At 37.7% G+C, this 18,937-nt stretch overlaps 1 protein-coding gene across 1 annotated transcript; it reads right to left on the bottom strand.

Annotated features, from left to right (window-relative positions):
* Positions 1 to 1,303: 1,303 nt before the first annotated feature.
* On the bottom strand, positions 1,304 to 18,564 carry Atp6v1d (ATPase H+ transporting V1 subunit D). The gene is made up of 9 exons (XM_046461898.2): positions 18,369 to 18,564; positions 14,112 to 14,229; positions 10,994 to 11,073; positions 9,310 to 9,377; positions 8,951 to 8,995; positions 6,358 to 6,461; positions 5,696 to 5,762; positions 3,879 to 3,957; positions 1,304 to 1,975 (listed from the first exon to the last, which is right to left on the bottom strand). Exons 1-9 carry the CDS (start codon positions 18,407 to 18,409, stop codon positions 1,834 to 1,836), a joined length of 744 nt encoding a protein of 247 aa, XP_046317854.1. The 5' UTR covers positions 18,410 to 18,564; the 3' UTR covers positions 1,304 to 1,833.
* Between the last annotated feature and the right edge of the window lie 373 nt (positions 18,565 to 18,937).

Here is an 18,937-nt window from a genome sequence, read left to right as displayed (position 1 = left end):
ATTTCTTTTTAATAAATGCTAAACCATAGGATCATTTGCAGTTGTAAAGGCAGTTTAATCAAGGCCAATAAACTCCAGAGCTTTTAAGAAATACTGAATTTATCTAAATGAAAATTCACCAAATAATTCTGGTTCTCTACCTCCATCTTCTTTTGCTTCTTGATTTCAGAAGCTTGTTTAAGCACCAAGCTTCTGAAATCAAGATACCACTTGACTTACATTGCAGTTATGCTGTTTGGCCCATCTAAACCTCAATTTCCTCATCTGCAGAGTGGGTGTAGGAGAATTTACCTCATCAAGATATTGGGGAATTAGAAGTTAAACAGCCAGTGTTGCCTATTTTTAAAATATTTGTGAATTCAGTAATTGGTTTTCTAATCACCACAGAATTTATACTCAGATTTTATTCTGTGAGCCAAGCTTTCTACAGATCATCTCCTGGATAAGGTATTTAGTTTTAACACATGGGAGGCACAAAGGATAAAAGTTGAGGTATAAAAACTCTGAAACACACACCTATAATTCCAGCTGCTCTAGAGGCTGAGCTAGGAGAATGGTGAATTTAAGGCCAGCCTGGGCAACCTGGTGAGACCCCATGTCACCACTTTTTCGCTTTTTAACCTAAGGCCATTACTGAAGTTCCCTGTCCTCAAATTTTTCCTCCATGAAATGGGGATTAAAGTATACCTTTTATGATTATTGTGATGACACATAATAACTAATCTATTATTTGATGTCTGTAAAATCATTTAGTACTTAAAAATAGCCTAAACTGTGAAATCGATTCATTAAAACATATTAAGGCTAGTGTCACAATTTTAAAACTAAGAGTTATTCCATGGATGTCATGCCCAAAATGCCTGGAACTGACTGAAAGGCTGAGGAATCATGGGTAAATATGCCAAATCAAATAGTACCAAAAACCTCAGTCATCACCTGTGATGGCCATTCACAAACCTCATCTTCATACATGATAGTTATTATTGCTTATAAAATAATAAAAAGTTAACATTATTTATTTCAAAATGAAAATTTATGTTTAGGAAAGAATTATGAAGTTCCTAACTCACTGGCAATCATTTATTAGTAACTCCATAATGCAAAAAACGCCTCAAAAAAAGCCTTTTAGTAAAACATTGATAATTAGAGGGAGTTAAAAAAAATAAATAAATAAGCAACTTACTTACCACTTACTACACACTTCAGCAAGAGAAAGCTTGTGGATGGCAATATAGTCACTAATCTGAGCATAATAATGTGGCTACTATTCTTAGCAGTAAATTAATAATAAAAAGGAAACAACTTACTTTTTATATCATTTTACTCTGTTCATAACACACATTTAAATTGGCAGAACTGTTCCATGACAGACGAGAAGAGATCTGTCATGCAAGGAAATGAAGATTTTCATAAAGCTTGAGGAGAGAAGTACCAAGGTGAAACAAGACTGCACTAACGTCAGAAAGAGCGCCAAGGCTTGTAGGTAGGAACAAAGGCAGATCCACTGTAGTTGGCCTAAGACCACTAATGTTCCCTAAAGGGTATGTCCTAAAATGCTTGGTAAATAGATCATGTGTAACACAATATAAATAGAATAGCATGACATTTCAGTGAGTAAATCCTGTAAGTTACTGAGCAGGTTTTACAAATCCCACTCACCTGTGATAAATAACTGAATTATGAGTCTGCAAAAGTAACCCCATAAGTGGACACCCAGGTAAATTTTATGACCAGTGAAATTCTTAGGCCAAAAAATAGCCACATGTATCAAACCTACACTGAATTAAGCTGGAACCAGTGTTGGGGGTTTCTGAAAGAACAGAGCAGGCAAGATTATTCAAACAGAAGATCCTCGTCCTTCTCCTCAGCCAGAAGGTTAGCAGGTTCCATCACCTCTCCAGCTGCTCTCCGTTGCTCCAAGACCTTCTCACATTTTTCCTTAAGAATCTTTTTCTTCTCCTGTATTTTCTTTAACCTGTAAGATAAAAGGGGAGATTTTTCTAAACACAACTTCACTATTAAGTGGATTTGATTTCTTCTAGTTTTGTAACAAGGATGATAATAAACCTAACTAGGACAAAATGTGATAACCATTAATTTCAGTATCAGTAATTTATAACCCATTAAAGAAAGATATGGGGTATAATATGCTAATTTAAGATATAAGCTGATTTCACAAGCTCCTATCCAGGTTAAATAAATTTTGAAATCCATTCCCTAATGGAAAAAATTTTGAGCATTCAGATATGTATTAAAATTTTGGATCAATGCTGAACATCACTGAAGGCGAGTATACATCATACAAAGATGCTGTTCAAGCACTTAAGACAACATGTCTTCCCTAAATGCTACTTCTTTCACCTACCTATGTTTGGCTTTGAATCTTTTAAAATTGAGGGCCATAGGACCATTAGGTAGATGTGTTTAGTAGGTAACTGTACATGTGGAAAGATTGAAGATAGAGACAAGCTGATAATGAGATCACATTGTGGTAAAATTGGCTAGGACCTAGTATACCAGGAGAGAAGGATTTATCATTTAAGGAGGACAATGGACCTTTCCTTGGAACTGGGGTACAGAGGATGGATGGGCCCTCCAGCAGATCTGCTTGGTGCTGAAAAGAAAGCAAGATGGTTCCTCTGTTGGCTGAAGGGACAAGAGCATTATCTAAGAGTAAGGAAGAAGGGAGGGCCATTCACAAACCTTATCTTCATACATGATAGTTATTATTGCTTCTTCTGAACCAGGAATGCTGACCCCATATACCACCAATTTAATATTTATCCCTACTAACTCTAAATCTTCATGACCAATTCCTGAACATGAATATTTCCAAAGCTGAGCTAATTCTATCTGGAAATGCCCCAAATACTTTATGCCATCTACTGCACACACTCAACATGCAGTACATATTTGCTGATTAAATGACTCTAGTTTCTTTCTCAGTTTTTATGTAGGAGACACCCAATCTAAATTGTTTCATTTTAAAGAATAATCAGGTCTTAACAGTTTCTCTCAAAGGCCTAAATTTCTGGAGATGCCACATTTAAGATATATGCAAAACCTGACACTGATCTGTCTCTACAGCCTTTGGCAGTACAGTAGTCCCCTTCTACATGCAGGGCATTTATTCCAAGGTCTGCAGTGGACGTCTGAAACTGGATAGCACTGAGTCCTTTGTATACTGTATTTTTTCTTATGTAGTTGGCCCTTTGTGTCTGCAAAATTCATATCTACAGATTAAACAAACTGTGGATTGAAAATACTATACATACATACCTATTATAGTTTGATTTATAAATTAGATACAATAACTGATCTTTTTTCTTACTAAGAATTTTTACTTTTTCCCTTATAAAGAGAAGCTATGGCTTCTCTTTGGCATATCTGAATTACCAGCATCAATACCTTTGTGTTTTGGGGCCATTATAAAATGAAGTAAGAGTTATATGAACATAAGCATTACACTAGTAAGACAATCAACGGTTGATCTAAGAACTGAGATGGCTACTAAGTGACAGCTGGGTAGGGTATACAGTGTAGATATGCTGGACAAAAGTATGATTCACCTCCTAACACTGGGACAGAATGAGATTTTACATGCTATTTATAACAACATGCAAATGAGAACTTCTAGATTATTTCTGGAAATTTCCATTTAATATTTTCAGACTGCAATTGACAACAGATAACTAAAATCATGAAAAGCAAAACTGCACATAAAAGTACTGTTGTATTAATTTTTGCTTCTTATTTATCACAACAAAGTACAAGCTATGCTAATTCTAAAGAACATAAGCCAACTTATCATTCAACAAATTGAGCCTTTGGATTACGGAAAACAAAAAATGATCAGTAACTGCCCAGTTTCAACAAACCTATAGAACTCTTCTCGCTCTCTTTCGTCCAGCTCTGTGATGATATAAGCAAGGGTGCGTTCAATCCGGGGAATGATGACTAGAGTTTAAAAAAAAAAAAAAAAATATATATATATATATATATATATATATATATGAAATTCAAAGTTGCTTTTTTCAAATTACCAGTGCTCAGTTTTCTAATTATAAAACTTTGTCATACATTTAATGCAGAGAACTTGGAAAACAAAAACACAAAGTTAAAATGAAATATAATTCAAACTCCCCAAAGTAACTACTATGAATATTTTGGTATGTGCCCTTCTATTTTTTTATACAGATAACACATTGCACCACAACAGATCCAACAATGAATATACTGAATATACATGAATAGGGAACATTGAACTACAAATGTTATTTTAAAATATAATTTCAATCTACGATTAAAAATATCAAGCAGAGGGCTGGGGGCATAGCTCAGTTGGTAAAGTGCTTGCCTTGCATGCACAAGGCCCTGGGTTCAATCCCCAGCACCATAAAAAAAAAAAAAAACAAGCAAAGTCCAGGCATATTGGCACATCTATAGTCCCAGCAACATGGGAGGCTGCGGCAAGTGGACTAGAAGTGTGAGGCCAACCTCAGCAGTTTAGTGAGGCCCTAAGCAAATCGGCAAGACTTAGTCCCAAATACAAATAAATAAAAAGGGTTAGAGTTATAGCTCATTGGTAGAGCACCACTGAGTCTAATCCCCAGTACCAAAAGAGAAAAAAGGTGGGGATGTGGCTCAGCAGTTAAGCACCCATGGGTTCAACCCTGGGTACAAAAGAAAGAAAAAGACTGAGTAGAGGAGTAGGGCATTGTAGCACATGCCTATAATCCCAGCAATTGGAGAGGCTGAAGCAGGAGGATCACAAGTTCGAGGACAGCAAAATAGAAAATAAAAAGGACTGGGGATGTGGCTCAGTGGTAGAGTTCCCCTGGGTTCAATCCCTATTATCACAAAACAAAAAAACAAGTTGTGAGAATACTAATAAGTTAATTTTATGTGAGTTATTAGCTCTACTTTACACAGAATTTGCCTCTTCAGCTTCTAGAACATGAATTGCCTTGAAGGTGGGAACTATTTACCATATCCATTTTGTTTTGCTTGCAGTTCCATGTGCCCTGGCCTAGCAAGCAATGAAGGTTGGGGATGGAGCTCAGTGACAGAGCACTTGCCTAGCACATGCCTGGCCCTGGTTTGATCCCCAGCACCACCAAAAAAAGTTTCTAGATTTTTAAAAAATGTTCCTTTAAAACATTAACAGAGTACCAAAGGAAAATTTTTGCTTCAAATTTTGCTCCTTTCTTGCCTTAAAACTTTAATGGAAACAGTTTTTTGAACAAAAAGCACTGTTAATACTATGCAGTCATGTTTTTGAAATAATGAAATAAAGAAACAGAAAAAAAATGTATCAAATGAAAAATTTACCTTTAGGATAGTCTAAAGAGATGGATTTAAAATTACATATTTAACATACACTGTTCAACCATTAGAAAGAACTAAAGAAAACATCAAGGTTCTTGAGAAACAGCTTTTGCCTTTTACCACCTACATGCCTGACCAAATATTAGTAAGACATTCTACAATTTTTAACTCCCCCAGATCATACACATGGATCTCTCACTTCACTACAAGTTTTGGTACTACTGACACTTCGTTTTTCACACTATGAGCAGCACAGTGTCTTATTCACCTTTCAATTTTCAGTACTGAGCCTAAGTCCTAGTAGTTGCCTAACAAGATGGGAGGGAGGAGTGAATGAACAAAGCACCTCTCAGCAGCTTTGACTCACCATGTTCAATGGCATTCACACGCCTGTTAGTTATCTTAATAGCTTCATCCAGAGTAACAAAGGAAGTCTAAAATAAGAGAACAAATTAGTATTGTAAGCACAAAGTCTTCCTAATAATACCCTGTTCACTTGGCTCTACTCAGACTGTACCTATAGAAAACATTTAGGAAGCTAAAAGACAACTTCTTTTCAACATGCTTTAAAAAACAAAATTTGTGAGAGATTTCCATAGAGCTAACACTATTTCCATGTTATTATAATGTGTTTACTTCAGACTCACCAATATAAAGACAAAAATTACAAAAGCACCAATATAAAGACAAAAATTAATAACCTAGATATACATTAAGTGGCCACAAAAAGAAAAAAATGGCTTCATGCACAAATCATGTTATATTTGCATTTGAAACTAATATTGACTATGGCTGTTCTCACCAATAGAGTGAAAATGAAACACTACACATACATTTGGTAAATAAGGAAAAGTAGGAACAATTGTGCAGAAGCCACCATTGTAGAAATCAAAACATTAGGGATTTTTTACACAGGATCATAGGCAAAGCATAAAGTACAAAGGGCAGTGTGCTCCTGCACAATCTCTGAATGTCTCCACGAGCATAAGAGAAATCAGACAGGAGTTCTCCAGTTTTGCTGCTACTTACCTGTAACGAAGCTAGTTCCACCAGTAGTTCCACTGCTTTGGCATAATTCCTCTTTAATTTAGCCAACTGTTCCCCACCTCTGGCTAAACCAGTTAGTTCATAACCTGAAAAAACCAGTCAGACAACATTTGCAATTAGAGAGTAAATAATCTCCCATAAAATTCCTAAAAGATAGTTCAGAAAAACACCAAATATGGAAAAACCAATGCTCTTATTTCCTATTAAATGCAAACATAAAGTGCCTATCTCACTTCCCAGATACTGTAGAAGCATCTGCTAAACAGTTTCCCTGAAGGCTTCTAGTCTATTACAGCTAGAGATGAAAACTTTTTTTTTTAATTTTTAATGTTTTTTAGTTGTAGTTGGACACAATACCTTCATTTTATTTATTTTTATGTGTGCTGAGGATTGAACCCAGGGTCCCGCACGTGCTAGGTAAGCACTTTATTGCTGAGCCCCAGCCCCAGCCCCAACTTTTTTTTTTCCCCAGTACTGGGGCTGGGGCTGGCAGAGCCTTGCGTGTGCTAGGCAGACCTCCACTACTAAGCCACACCCCAGCCCTAGAAGAGAAGCTTTTGACCACCCTTCACTTGACTAGCTTGCCGGATTAGCTAACACCCCCTATTCCCTTTGAAACTACACTGCCTGTTGCCCACAGGACAGTATTAGATATGGAAAACAAAAAATCCCAAAATAGTGAAGCCTGGGAAAGGGGAATGAAAAAGAAAGCCATACACTGATGGCTTTCATCTCTTTCAAGATAAATCCTTTTCAGATGCTGGCCACAGGCGAGGAAAAAAGTGCTTCAATTAAACCTAGAATGATAGTCTCTAGGAAACACTAATCTCTTCCAAGATAAATCCTGCCAGGTGCTGGCCACTGACCCCCAAGCAAAAGACCAAATTCCTGAGTGCCCAAACTGACATACTCACTAAATCACCCATAACCTATATAAACCTAGTCCCCTCCTTTGTTCAGTGGCTCATTTTCCACAGGAGAGTGGGTCTATCAGAACCATGACCCCATTCCTGAATAAAGGCTTTTGGCTGTTTTGCGAAGTTTGCATCCAGCCTGGTCTCTTTGTTCTAACAATAGTGGCTCTCCATTAAGAGGGGACTCTCAGAAATGCTCTCTATTTCTGTATATAAGCCATACTTAATATTGCATTATTTCATAATTGAATATATAACACAAACCAATAAGGCACGAGTGCCAAAAGAAAGAATATTGTTTCTAGAGAGAAAAAGCAATTCTACTTCTGGAAGACAAAAAAATGCTACCAAATCAGAAATGGAATGAGTGAGACAAGAACAAAATACTGGAAAGGAGCTATAAAAAAGATTCAGCTGGGCACAGTGGTGCATGACTATAAATCCAGTGGCTTGGGAGGCTGAGGTAGAATAATCACAAATTCAAAGCCAGCGTCAGCAATTTAGTGAGACCCTAAGCAACTTAGTGAGAACCTGTCTCAAAATTAAAAAAATGAAAAGGGCTGGGGATACGGCTCAGTGGGGTTAAGCACCCTTGGGTTCAATTCTGGTTTAAAAAAAGATTCAGCATTAAGATTACATCATAGTTGTCCGGGATTGTAGCTCAGTGGTGAGTGCTTGCCTTGCCCATGTGAGGCACTAGGTCTGATCCTCAGCACCACATAAAAGTAAATAAATAAAATAAAAGTATTGTGTTCAACTACAACTAAAAAAGAAAAAGATTACATCATAGCATCTAAGATTTTATTCCACTTTACAAAGAATTATAAACAATGCATTATAGGTATAGTTTTTGCAGAAAGACAACACAGAAATCTAATCAGTGTATTCTTAACAAAAGAAAAGGCTTAATATTTTTTAAATAGCAAATGATTATAAAATTATATATATCTACATTAAAATAAAACATTTTTCAGTACTAGGAATTGAACCTACAAGCCCTCTAACACTGAGCTACATCCCCAGTCCTTTTTATTCTTTTTTATTTTGATTGTGGGCCTCACGAAGTTACCTACACTAGCCTCAAACTTGTGATCCTCCTGCCTCAGCTTCATAAGTAGCTGATTATAGGCACACCCCACTACACCTGGCAAATGAAATATTCTAAGATGCACAATGTTTTCTGACTCCTACCAAAGTACTTTTTTGATTATCTGATTAACTAATGTGACCTTAGCTAATAAGAGAACTTCTAACACTGGAACTTCTGAACTGTAAAACAGTCTGACTAGTATCATTTCCAGGACCAGATTCATTTAAAGAGGAAAGAGGTGACTGGGAATGTAGCTCAGTGGTAAAGTGCTTGCCCACAGGCACAAGGCCCTCAGTTTGATCCCCAGCACCCAAGAAAAAATAAATTAAAAAATAAAGGGGAGGGGCTGCGGATGTGGCTCAAGCGGTAACACACTCGCCTGTCATGCGCAGGGCGCTGGGTTCGATCCTCAGCACCACATAAAATAAAATAAAGATGTTGTATCCACCGAAAACTGAAAAATAAATATTAAAAAGTCCCCCCCCTTAAAAAAATAAAAAATAAAAAAATAAAGGGGAAAAAGGTGATCCCAGATACACATATTAAAAAAAAAAAAAAGTGTCACACTTACTGTCAGTTCCTTCGTGGTAATGTTCGAATACTGGTAAAGTAACACCTGTTAAATACAGAAGCATTTATAAACATGGTCTTGAAGTACTGTTTCTTAACTACTGTTCCCTATATTTCTTTTTCACCAAATACTCAAAAGTCAAGAGATTAGGCCTAGAATTATAATTGGTTTCAATTAATGAATTCAGAACCTGTCTTCTCAATTCTGAATGATAAGGACCTATGGTTTTAACATGTAAAGTCAGTCAAGTTGTTCTAAGTATAAGAAAAAAATGGCATATCAAGGTATTATTGTACAAATGGTTAATTTTTAAATGTCACCTTTTTTCCTCCAAGGATTCTAAAGAGTTGAAAAGTCACCTGCTACATTGTCTTTCTTCGATCGAATCTTCACTTGGGCTTTATTTACATTTTGGATAACTGTGGTGCTACAGAAAAAGACAAAGCCTTTATTTAGTTTTATTTTTAGAAATCAATCTACACAGACCCAATGAGTTTGTCTCCACATTAAATGAGACCAAGAATGAGATGTCACAATGAAGTAAGTTTTGGTAATTGTCTTTCTGCCAGAAAAGGGGGAAAATCTGCCATAGGAAGGGCTCAGAGAACAGAGAATGCACAATACTTAAAACATTAGGCATAAGAAATATTCAACGGGTGATTCTAAAGTACATGGATTTTTTGAATTTTCAGTCAGTACGTGGATCTGTGATAGGGGTTCCCATTCTGCTAGTGTAATTTGGAGAAAACTTTCTTTCTTTTAGGTTTGCTGTGTAGTTGGTTAAGCTGTGGTTCAAATGTTTTACTCCAACTTCCTTTCAGGTTTTACCTGACTCCCTATCTGGCTCCAACATAAACTGTTTTCCCCATATCCATTCTAAAGCACACTTACATACTACTGATTTCCTCCCTGAGCTGAAAACTTTCAATGCAAGCTGTTTATCCTACCAGCACTGGCAAACATTATTCTACCACCTCACTTGGCCATAAGGCCTTCAGACTGTAAGGCCTGCCTCCAAGGAAAGCACCTACTTCAGAAGATATAATGTCATTGGGAAAAGAAAACTAAATTTAAAAAATCCTAAAAACAACTTCCACTTGTCCCTCACACACAAGCCATCTTACTTCTGGAAGTATTAAACTGAGAATAACAATGCTTACCTACCTCACAAGGTTATTTGGAGAATCACCAACACTTTCAATTGACACAGACTGTTTGAAAACTACTGTGTATCCTTTTTCTAAATAATGTACTGGGGCTGGGGTTGTGGCTCAGTGGTAGAGTTCTTGCCCAGCATGTTTGAGGCACTGGGTTCAATCCTCAGCACCACATAAATATAAATAAATAAAATAAAGTTAATAAAAATAAAAAAGAATATACTGATATGACAAAAGCCATAAAGCTACTGCTTATTTTAGTACTGGGGAGCGATCCCAGGGGCACTTTACCACTGAGTCACATCCCCAGACCTTTTTATTTTTTGAGACAGGGTCTTTAAGTTGCTCAGGGACTCACTAAATTGCTAAGGCTGGCATCAAATTTGAGATCCTCTTGTCTCAGCCTCCCGAGCCATTGGGATTGCAGGTGTGCATCACCACATCCAGCTAAGCTCCTGCCTTTTAATTAATGGATTCCATTCTCAAAAATTTAGCCTAAATAGAAACAAAAAATATATACCCATGTATTTTCTCTAATATTCAAACACCTGAAAATCAACCCAAAGAACCTGCATCAGGAGAAAAAAATTAGTAAATCATGGTACATCTTGAGAAAGATTGTATAGCCATGTGAAAATAAGGAAAAATTGTTTATGATACCACATTAAATAAAAACGAACTATAAAAAGCAAGTATCCTGTGCCTGCAACTACATAAGACACTTGTGGATGGTAACAGTGGTGAGGGGGTTAAGTGTTTCTCCTTATTATTACTAAGTCATTTATTTGTCTTTAATGCTTATACATTTTAAAATTTAGAATGATTTACAATGAAATCACGATGAAAGCACTAACTTGTTTTAAACCAGCCTGCTGTGTCATCTTACCTGAAGTCCCCTGCTGTGAACTTGGCCTCAGCTAGTGAAAAGGCAGCTTCTCTCATCACTTCACCCATCAACATTTTAGTCTGGAAAAGTATAAACCCACAGCAGATCGAACCAAGTTTTTTATAAGGAAAAATTATATTAAAGTTAAGTTCCTTTAATAGCTATCCTATTTGATGCTAAGTATGAAATATCAGTAACAAATGTTGATTTGATAATGACAAAACAAATAAAAATTACCAATTTTGAACAGTTTTGGTTATGATCAGTAATACCATTGCAAAACTATGAGTTTTATAATTAAAACATTAGAACACATGCATTAGTAAATACAAAAGTAAATATTTACTGAAGAACTTATCTTGCTCCTAAACATGTACATGTGATTTGCTCTCATTAATCTTTTAAATTCACTACAGTGAATTTAAAAAGAGTCAAAAATCCTAATGCCACACTGATTCTAAAGGACAGCTGGAAAATTTAATGCTTGCATATATATATATGCAATATATATCCAATAATTTTTTTGAAAGAGGAGAAAAATTGGGTCAGATGGGCAGGGAGTTGGCTGACCAAGTAGTAAAAATCTACAGCTACAATAAGGAAATCTAGTATGGAACAGATAAGAAGTAGAACAAAGTGTTTTTATAGGAAAATAAGCCCAGGCTAGGAGTGGCAAAACACACCTTTAATCTGAGAGACAGGAGGCTGAGACAGGAGGATTGAAAGTTCAAGGCCAGGCATGGCAATGTAGTGAGATGCTATCTCAAAATAAAAAAATATAAAGGGCTGGTGGGGGATGTAGCTCAGTGGTAGAAAACCCCTGGGTTCAATCCCCAGTATTGAAAAAAAGGAAAAGAAAGAAAAAAAAGATGCCTAGATATAAATGGGAATTTAGTATAATGAAGCAACCATTCAACTGTTCATCCATTTACAAATGATAAAGATAAATCCCTTACATTGCCCCCCAACCAGAAATAAATAAATAAAATGATCTAGACGTTTTAGAAATAGAGTTTAAAAAAAAAAAACTATAAGTCAACCATAGTGGTGCACACCTATAGTCCCAGTTACCTAAGAGGCTGAGATAGAAGAAGCACATGAGCCCAGGAGTTTGAGGTTAGTCTGGGTCACTTAATGAGACCCTGTTGCAAAATTTTTAAAACGTTCTTTATTTCCTGGCTGTCCTAAGCTGAGCAGCATTCCTCTGCCATTATGTTCTGTCTCACCTCTTGGACCAGAGCTCCAAAAGTGGACTGAAACCTCTGAAATCAGTAGATGATATCAATCACTCTACTTGGACTATGCCTTTTTTTTATTCTGACCACTCAGATCTGCTGTTGAAAACCTTAGTTCACCACATATATTCCTATTCACTATAATGAGCTCCACTGAGCAGAGAAAGACGTGTAGGTGGCCAAATGAATGCTCAGACCCAGCATGTGAATGCCTGATTCACAGCCTCATTTAAAGAGGTCAGGAAAAAATAAAGAAACCAAGACTGAGAAAACTGAAAATGTGACATGGCATCCTGGATTGGATCTGGGTCAAAAATAGGACATTAAAGAAAACCTGGTGAAATCCTAGTTAATAGTAATATACTGATGTTGGTTTCCTAGATTTCACAAACATATCCAGAAATATGACATTAAAGGAAACTGAAAGTGAGTGAGGGATATATGGGAATTCTCTGCACTGTCCTTGAAACTTTTCTATAAATCTAAAATGATTACAAAATAAAATGTGTACCTAAAAAAATAAGCAAAAAGGGCTGAGTATATTGTTCAGTGGTAAAGCACACCAGGGTTTACTCCCCTGTACCACAAAAATAACATTTTTTAAAAAGGGCCAGGAATGTAGCTTAGTGGTAGAGCACTTGCCTAGGATGCCCTGGGTTCAGACCCCTGTACCTTAAAAAAAAAACAGAGGTAAGGTTAAATTCCATTATCCATGCAATGAAACACCATGAAGCTATTATAAAGAATGAGAGAGCTGGAGTTACAGCTCAGTGGTAGAACACTTGCTTCACATGTGTGGGGCAGTGGGTTCAATTCTCAGCACCACATATAAATAAATGAATAAAATAAAGGTCCGTCAACAACTAAAAAAAAGAAGAAGAAGAAGAATGAGACAGATTTTTATGTATTGATGTAGAAAGCTGTCCACGTTCTGCCATCATGGGGCAGGGGAGAGAAGGGAGCAGACCAGGAAATATTATGGGATTTTATATATGTATATAACCTCTGCATGTGTGGTAATTTTTATACACGCTACCAAATAGGTGACATAGGGATGAAAGACCATAAACCAGTGTCAAGAAAAACTACCTCTGGAAAACAAAGAAAGGATTATTGTGGGGAAAGGGAAGATATAAGAGAACCTTTTCTTTTTAAAATATATAATTCTGTATTCACTTATCGTTCACCCAAAAAGTACTGATTAAAACTTACTATACGCCAACACTATTCTAGGCATTAGAAATACAGTGCTGAAAAGTCTCTGAAACTTATATCGTCTAATGGAACAAAACAAAGAAGAAAATGCTATGTAGTAGTACATATTACAATACAAATAAAATACAAAATTGTGACAGTAGTAAAAATGGTGGTTACATCAGATTGTGTAATCAACAATGACCTCTCTGAAGAGACTGGAATGGCCAGGTGAGCCACTCCTAAAGAGCATTTTAGGGAGAAGAAAAAGTTGATAGGCCCTGGAGGACATCAGAAAGAATGCTCCAAATGAGGTCAGAGAGGCAGGCAGGAGGCAGATCAGATCAAGTGAGGCTTTGTGGCTTTGCAGGCATATTAAGGAGTTTGGATTTCATTAAGTGAACTACCCAAAACTAAAATCTATATGTATGTATGCTAGCATTTCTCTAGTATTACACTTGTCATAATGGTGTTTTTACTTTTGAAGGAAAAAAATTTAATTAAAATAACTAAAAATTAAGTGCTAAGGATATATCTCAGAGGTAGAGTTGTGCTCAGCATACACAAGGCCCTGGGTTCAAATTCCAATTCCAAAAAAGAAAAAAAGAAATAATAAAATGCCAAGGTCCATGCTAGATTTTCCTTAGATGTTTATAAAATAAATACTGCTTAAGCAAAGTTCACTCTACCTCTATGATCTTCTTCAGGATCTGTCGGAATCGAAGAGTTAGGGCATCAGATTTTTTCTTCAGGAGGTTTCGGCCTGTTTGTGCTCCTTTTAAACGAGCCTTCATGATGGTCTGTGCCCTATAGAAATTACAAACAAAAACATTCATTGTTTTTGCTTCAAAGACATAAAATACCTCTGTAACATAGTGTTAAAATTATCCTTTATTTTTTTGCTATAATGAGAGAAAATATAAAATTTGTAGCCGAGAAGTTTAACTTGTTTCTCAATACTAGAAATTTCTACCCTTATTGTTCCATAAAAGTTTATTTATTTACAACAGAAACAATTCTATAATCAATATCTGGAGTATTTATTAAATCATAATATGCCCTATCAGGAAATTTATTTTATGATGACAGCATAGTTCAAATACTTACTTAACTTGTTATATTTAATAATGTTTCAATTTCCATGGAGATTGAAATATTCTGTTCACTAACACAAATCAAAATTTGGGTGCTGATTACTTCAGTAGTAGAGCACTTGCCAAGCATGTATGTGGCCCTGGGTTCAACCCCCAGCACCCCAAAGAAAAATTTGCAATGCAATTAACCTCAAGACCAACAATTCCACTTCGAGGAACTTATCCTAGAGATTTATTCCCACATGTATACAAAAACACATCTAAAATTAAGGATGAGTACTCCATCCTTATTTGTAATAGCGAAAGAATGAAAATTAAGGCTCAAGCAGGGTGCAGTGTCACATGCCTGTAATCCCAGCTACTAGGAAGGCTGAGACAGCAGGATCACAAGTTCAAGGCCAGTCTAAACAGCTTAAGGAGACCTATCTCAAAATAAAAACTAAAAAAAAGGAATTGGGAGTATATAGTTCAGTGGTAGAACATCCTTGGGTTCAATCCCCAGTACCATTTTTTAAAAAGGCTCAACCTAGGACACTGTACCCCAACCACTGCCACACTGCCTCATCTTAATACTCTCTCAACCTCCTCACCCCTCAACCCCCCCATCCCACACCCCCACACCCCTTCATGGTACTAGGGATTGAACTAGGGTCTCGCACATGCTAGGAAGGTGCTCTACCACTAAGCTGCACTCTCTCAGTTCTGCCCCACATTAAAGATGTCTAGTAGCAGCAAATAACAGTTCTTGCCTTGCAAAGCAGTTAGCAGTGGCTGACTTTGCCCTGATTGGCCTCAAGAGGTCTAATCAAGTGAAGCTGGTTCAGTTTCCAGCCTGAACAGGAGCTATCCACACTAATGTGTGCATTTAATATACAGTATTGTTTACACTACATACCAGAATTGGGGCTGAAAGGACTTGGATCAAATTTTGGTAAAATCCTAGTACTGAAGATTCCAATAAGTTTAGAGTGTACAGGTAAACTGGTTGATAATTTTTTTTTGGTGGTGGTGGGGGGGGTGTTAATTGGGAATTTGACCCAGGGACAGACTATATATCCTCAGCCCTTTTCATTTTTTGAGACAGGGTCTCACCAAGTTGCTTAGGGCATCAGTAAATTGCTGAGGCTGGCAATTTGAACTTATAATCCTCCTATCTCAGTGTCCAAACTGCTGGGATTACAGATGTACACCACAGTGTCTGCCTACAATTTTAATAATAATTTAATATTCTGCTAATTTATTATTATTTTTAGTATCCTGCTAGATGATGGCATCTCAATGAAAGGGGCAAATTTTAATTTCAGAAGACTCTATGAATGACCCACCCAAGCACTTAGAGCTAATATGCAAAAGAACCTGGATTTGCCTGACTTCTGTTGACTCCAAATCTTTCATGTCTCTTTTGCTTCCACTCTAAACTTTTGTTTTCTTCGGTGCATAAGTGAGTAAAAGCAACATTTCAGAGGATATATCATGAGTGGACTGTTGATGAAACAGAAGTCGCCAGTGCATTTTCTAGCCGAGGACTTTTTTTTTAATATTTTTTAGTTGTCAATGAACCTTTATTTATTTATTTTTTATTTATATGTGGTGCTGAGAATCAAATCCAGTGCCTCACACGTGCTAGGCAAGCACTCTACCACTGAGCCACAACCCCAGCCCTAGCCTAGGACTTTTAAAACCTGTTCTTTTACATATTTCAGAACTGCTCAGGCCTACCAAAAAAAAAAAAAAATGACCTTCAGCTAGGACAATGACTTTGTTTTCAGCTGAATCAAAGACATCTGACTACATGACAAAGAACTGCTGTCAAGCCTTGGGGAAAATATTTACTTCCTGCAACTGATTTTCCTCTCAACTCACAAGTTGAGTGCTCCCAAATAGCAGTTTCCACCTTCACAAACCTATCATTTTTCTTGTCTAAGCCCAAAGTCCATTTGTGCTTCTCTAGACTCAAAAAAATTCAAAAGTAAAAACAAAAACATGTTATCATTCTGACTACTGAAAAGAAAAGACATTAGCTAAAACAATGGGGAAAGATTTTATTCAGGAACCACTGTGTCACATAAGGGAAAGCACTGGGCTACATTTTGATTTGTGTAGAAGTAACTGGGCTTGTTAAAAAAGAAAATGAGGGAGTGGGCCTTGAATGAGAGAAGTGAAAAATAACAAAGCTTTGGTCAGTGTAAATGCAATTAGGCCTGGTGTGTCTGTTAGCTGACAATTATGGAAGTTAGGGTTCTATCCTGCCACAGAGACTGGGAGACAGAGACCTTATCCTTCCCAATGATTAAATTTCAAAAGTACTCTCAGATCCTTCAGAGGGACACTTCTTAAAGGTTTACAGAAAAACTCTTTTCAGTAAATGCTCTAAGAAAGGGAAGTCATGGCTGTATTGATCAGGAGTTGGATAGAACAAATATTTAATTCTCCTAGCAGCTTTCAGCTTTTTCAGGCAAGCATTTTATTTTGTAATTTTTGTAGTGCTGGAGATGGAACCCAGAGCTTCATGCATGCTAGCCAAGTGCTCTGCCACTGAGCTATACCCCATGACCATATTTTAATGGGAATCTGAGGTCATCCTAGGACATGGCCTTATGCTGCTCCAAGCCACTGTTGTTTCTCAGTGCAGAGATTTGGATGGAGTTGCGGAGTTACCCCAAGGGAGTACTATCCTTATCTGTTTCACAGGATAGGCTTTTCTCCACAACTAGCTCTTTTCCTGCCTAGTACAATCAACCATTAGGAAGTCAGTTGAGTGAAAGTAAAGAGCAAATTTACAACTCTTTCATTTCATTAAGAGCTATAGTGACACTGGCAGAGACAGAAGTTTAGAGTCTGAAAATAACTGTTTAAGAGTCCTCATATACTGTAAGAAAAATTACAAGATGAGGAAAAACACCCCATAGGACAGGATAATGCAGAGATCTAAGTATCAGAATCAAAACTTATTTTCTGCTTCCTCGATGACAAAAAAGAAAGAAGAGAGCACAAACAAGAACAATATTTATTCTCACAAGTTGTTAAGCACATTTGTGAAAACTTTAAAACTTTCATTACAACTGGCCAACGATGTGACAAGGATTTCAGGGCAATAGAAAAGGCAGTACAGGACTGAACAGATTTCAAAGCATGGGTTGGTTCTCTGTAGATTCTTTATGGACGATTTAATCAAGATGCTCTCTCATCCTAGATAAAGCCCCCAGGCTGATGGGAAAGAACGATATGTAGTAAACAAATATCCTCTTAACAATGTGATGAGCAGTCTTAACAGAGGTCTAAAAGGGTGCAGTGGTGATAGCAAGAGGACTGCCTCAGAAATGCAGAGATACCGTCCCACCGCCGCTGACACTTCAGGATCTTGGAAAATGAGTAAGGGAATCCAAGATTGAATCTGACGTCCAAGCTAGGGCGACTCGAATCAATCCCCACTTTGACTAAGGGACCTTCTATATGCTTCCCGTGGCGGTAAACGTCCCTTCTCATTAACAAACCCCCTCGACTTTTCCGTCGCGCCGCTAAACGGTGATCTCTGTGAAGGCAGAGATGGCGACATTTGACTTATATAAATCCAGTGCGTGGCTCAACAACCGTAAGGGAAATAAACGACTCGACTAACGAATAAAGACTGCGGACCTCCACAGAAGCCAGCAGGTCTGGCGCTTTTTCCTATCTCCCTGTCCTGTCTGGTTCACCCAGGAGAATCCTGGGTTCAAGACAAGACCCTGGAAGAGAGCTCAGGATAGGCCGGGAAACTAGGAACCTCACTGGTGGTCCAGGGTACGGAGGGATCACGCTCCAGGCAGGCGTTCCTGAACCTGAGAGCGCCACTCCTCTCGTTCTTTTACTTACATTCGCGAGGGAAAGATTTCGATCCGGTCTTTGCCCGACATTCTGACGATGACTGTTCGGCTCGGATCCCCGGCCGGGCAAACGAGGGTGCAAGAGCTCCAGTACTGGCCGCCACCGTCTCTTCCTCTACTGGAGTCAACGTTTGTGTCACATGACCCCTCGCGTTGCTAAGAGGTAGCAGGGATACCCATTTTTCACTTCCGCTTCCAGTTGTCAGAGACGTCAGGCAGTGGGCTGGACACAGACGATGCCCGTACGTGAAGGCGCGCGCACCGCGGAATTCCGGTTCGACTCCCAGCCCCTCCCCTTCCAGCTCCCTGGCTGCTGAGCAAATCGCTGCACGTGCTGAGCGAAAAAAGAGAACACCTCTTCTCTTCCTCCATCTTTCGTCTCTAGTCACAGCGCCATCTCATGGTTAATTAAAACTTTGAGGGGACTTATTCTTAGAGGATAACGAATCAGAATCTTGCCTGCTTGCCACGCCTCGGAGGTTACTTGTAAAAATCTAAAGATAGCTAGAAAACGTAATTTTTAGATCCTTCTGTGGTCCACATCCCTGGTCCTCGGAG

The sequence above is a fragment of the Marmota monax genome, unplaced genomic scaffold (assembly GCF_021218885.2).
Source record: "Marmota monax isolate L192 unplaced genomic scaffold, Marmota_monax_Labrador192_F-V1.1 WCK01_AAM20220418_F8-fsc00001, whole genome shotgun sequence".
Lineage (NCBI taxonomy): Eukaryota > Metazoa > Chordata > Mammalia > Rodentia > Sciuridae > Marmota > Marmota monax.
The sequence above is the reverse complement of the archived record's forward strand: the minus strand, read 5'-3'. Positions and strand labels throughout refer to the sequence as shown.

Coding starts and splice junctions, on each gene's coding strand:
- Atp6v1d (XM_046461898.2), bottom strand. CDS start 18,409: ATGTCGGGCAAAGACCGGATCGAAATCTTTCCCTCGCGAAT. Junction 14,230..18,368: donor GAAATCTTTCCCTCGCGAAT/GTAAGTAAAAGA, acceptor TAATTTCTATAG/GGCACAGACCATCATGAAGG. Junction 1,976..3,878: donor GAGCGAGAAGAGTTCTATAG/GTTTGTTGAAAC, acceptor TTTATCTTACAG/GTTAAAGAAAATACAGGAGA.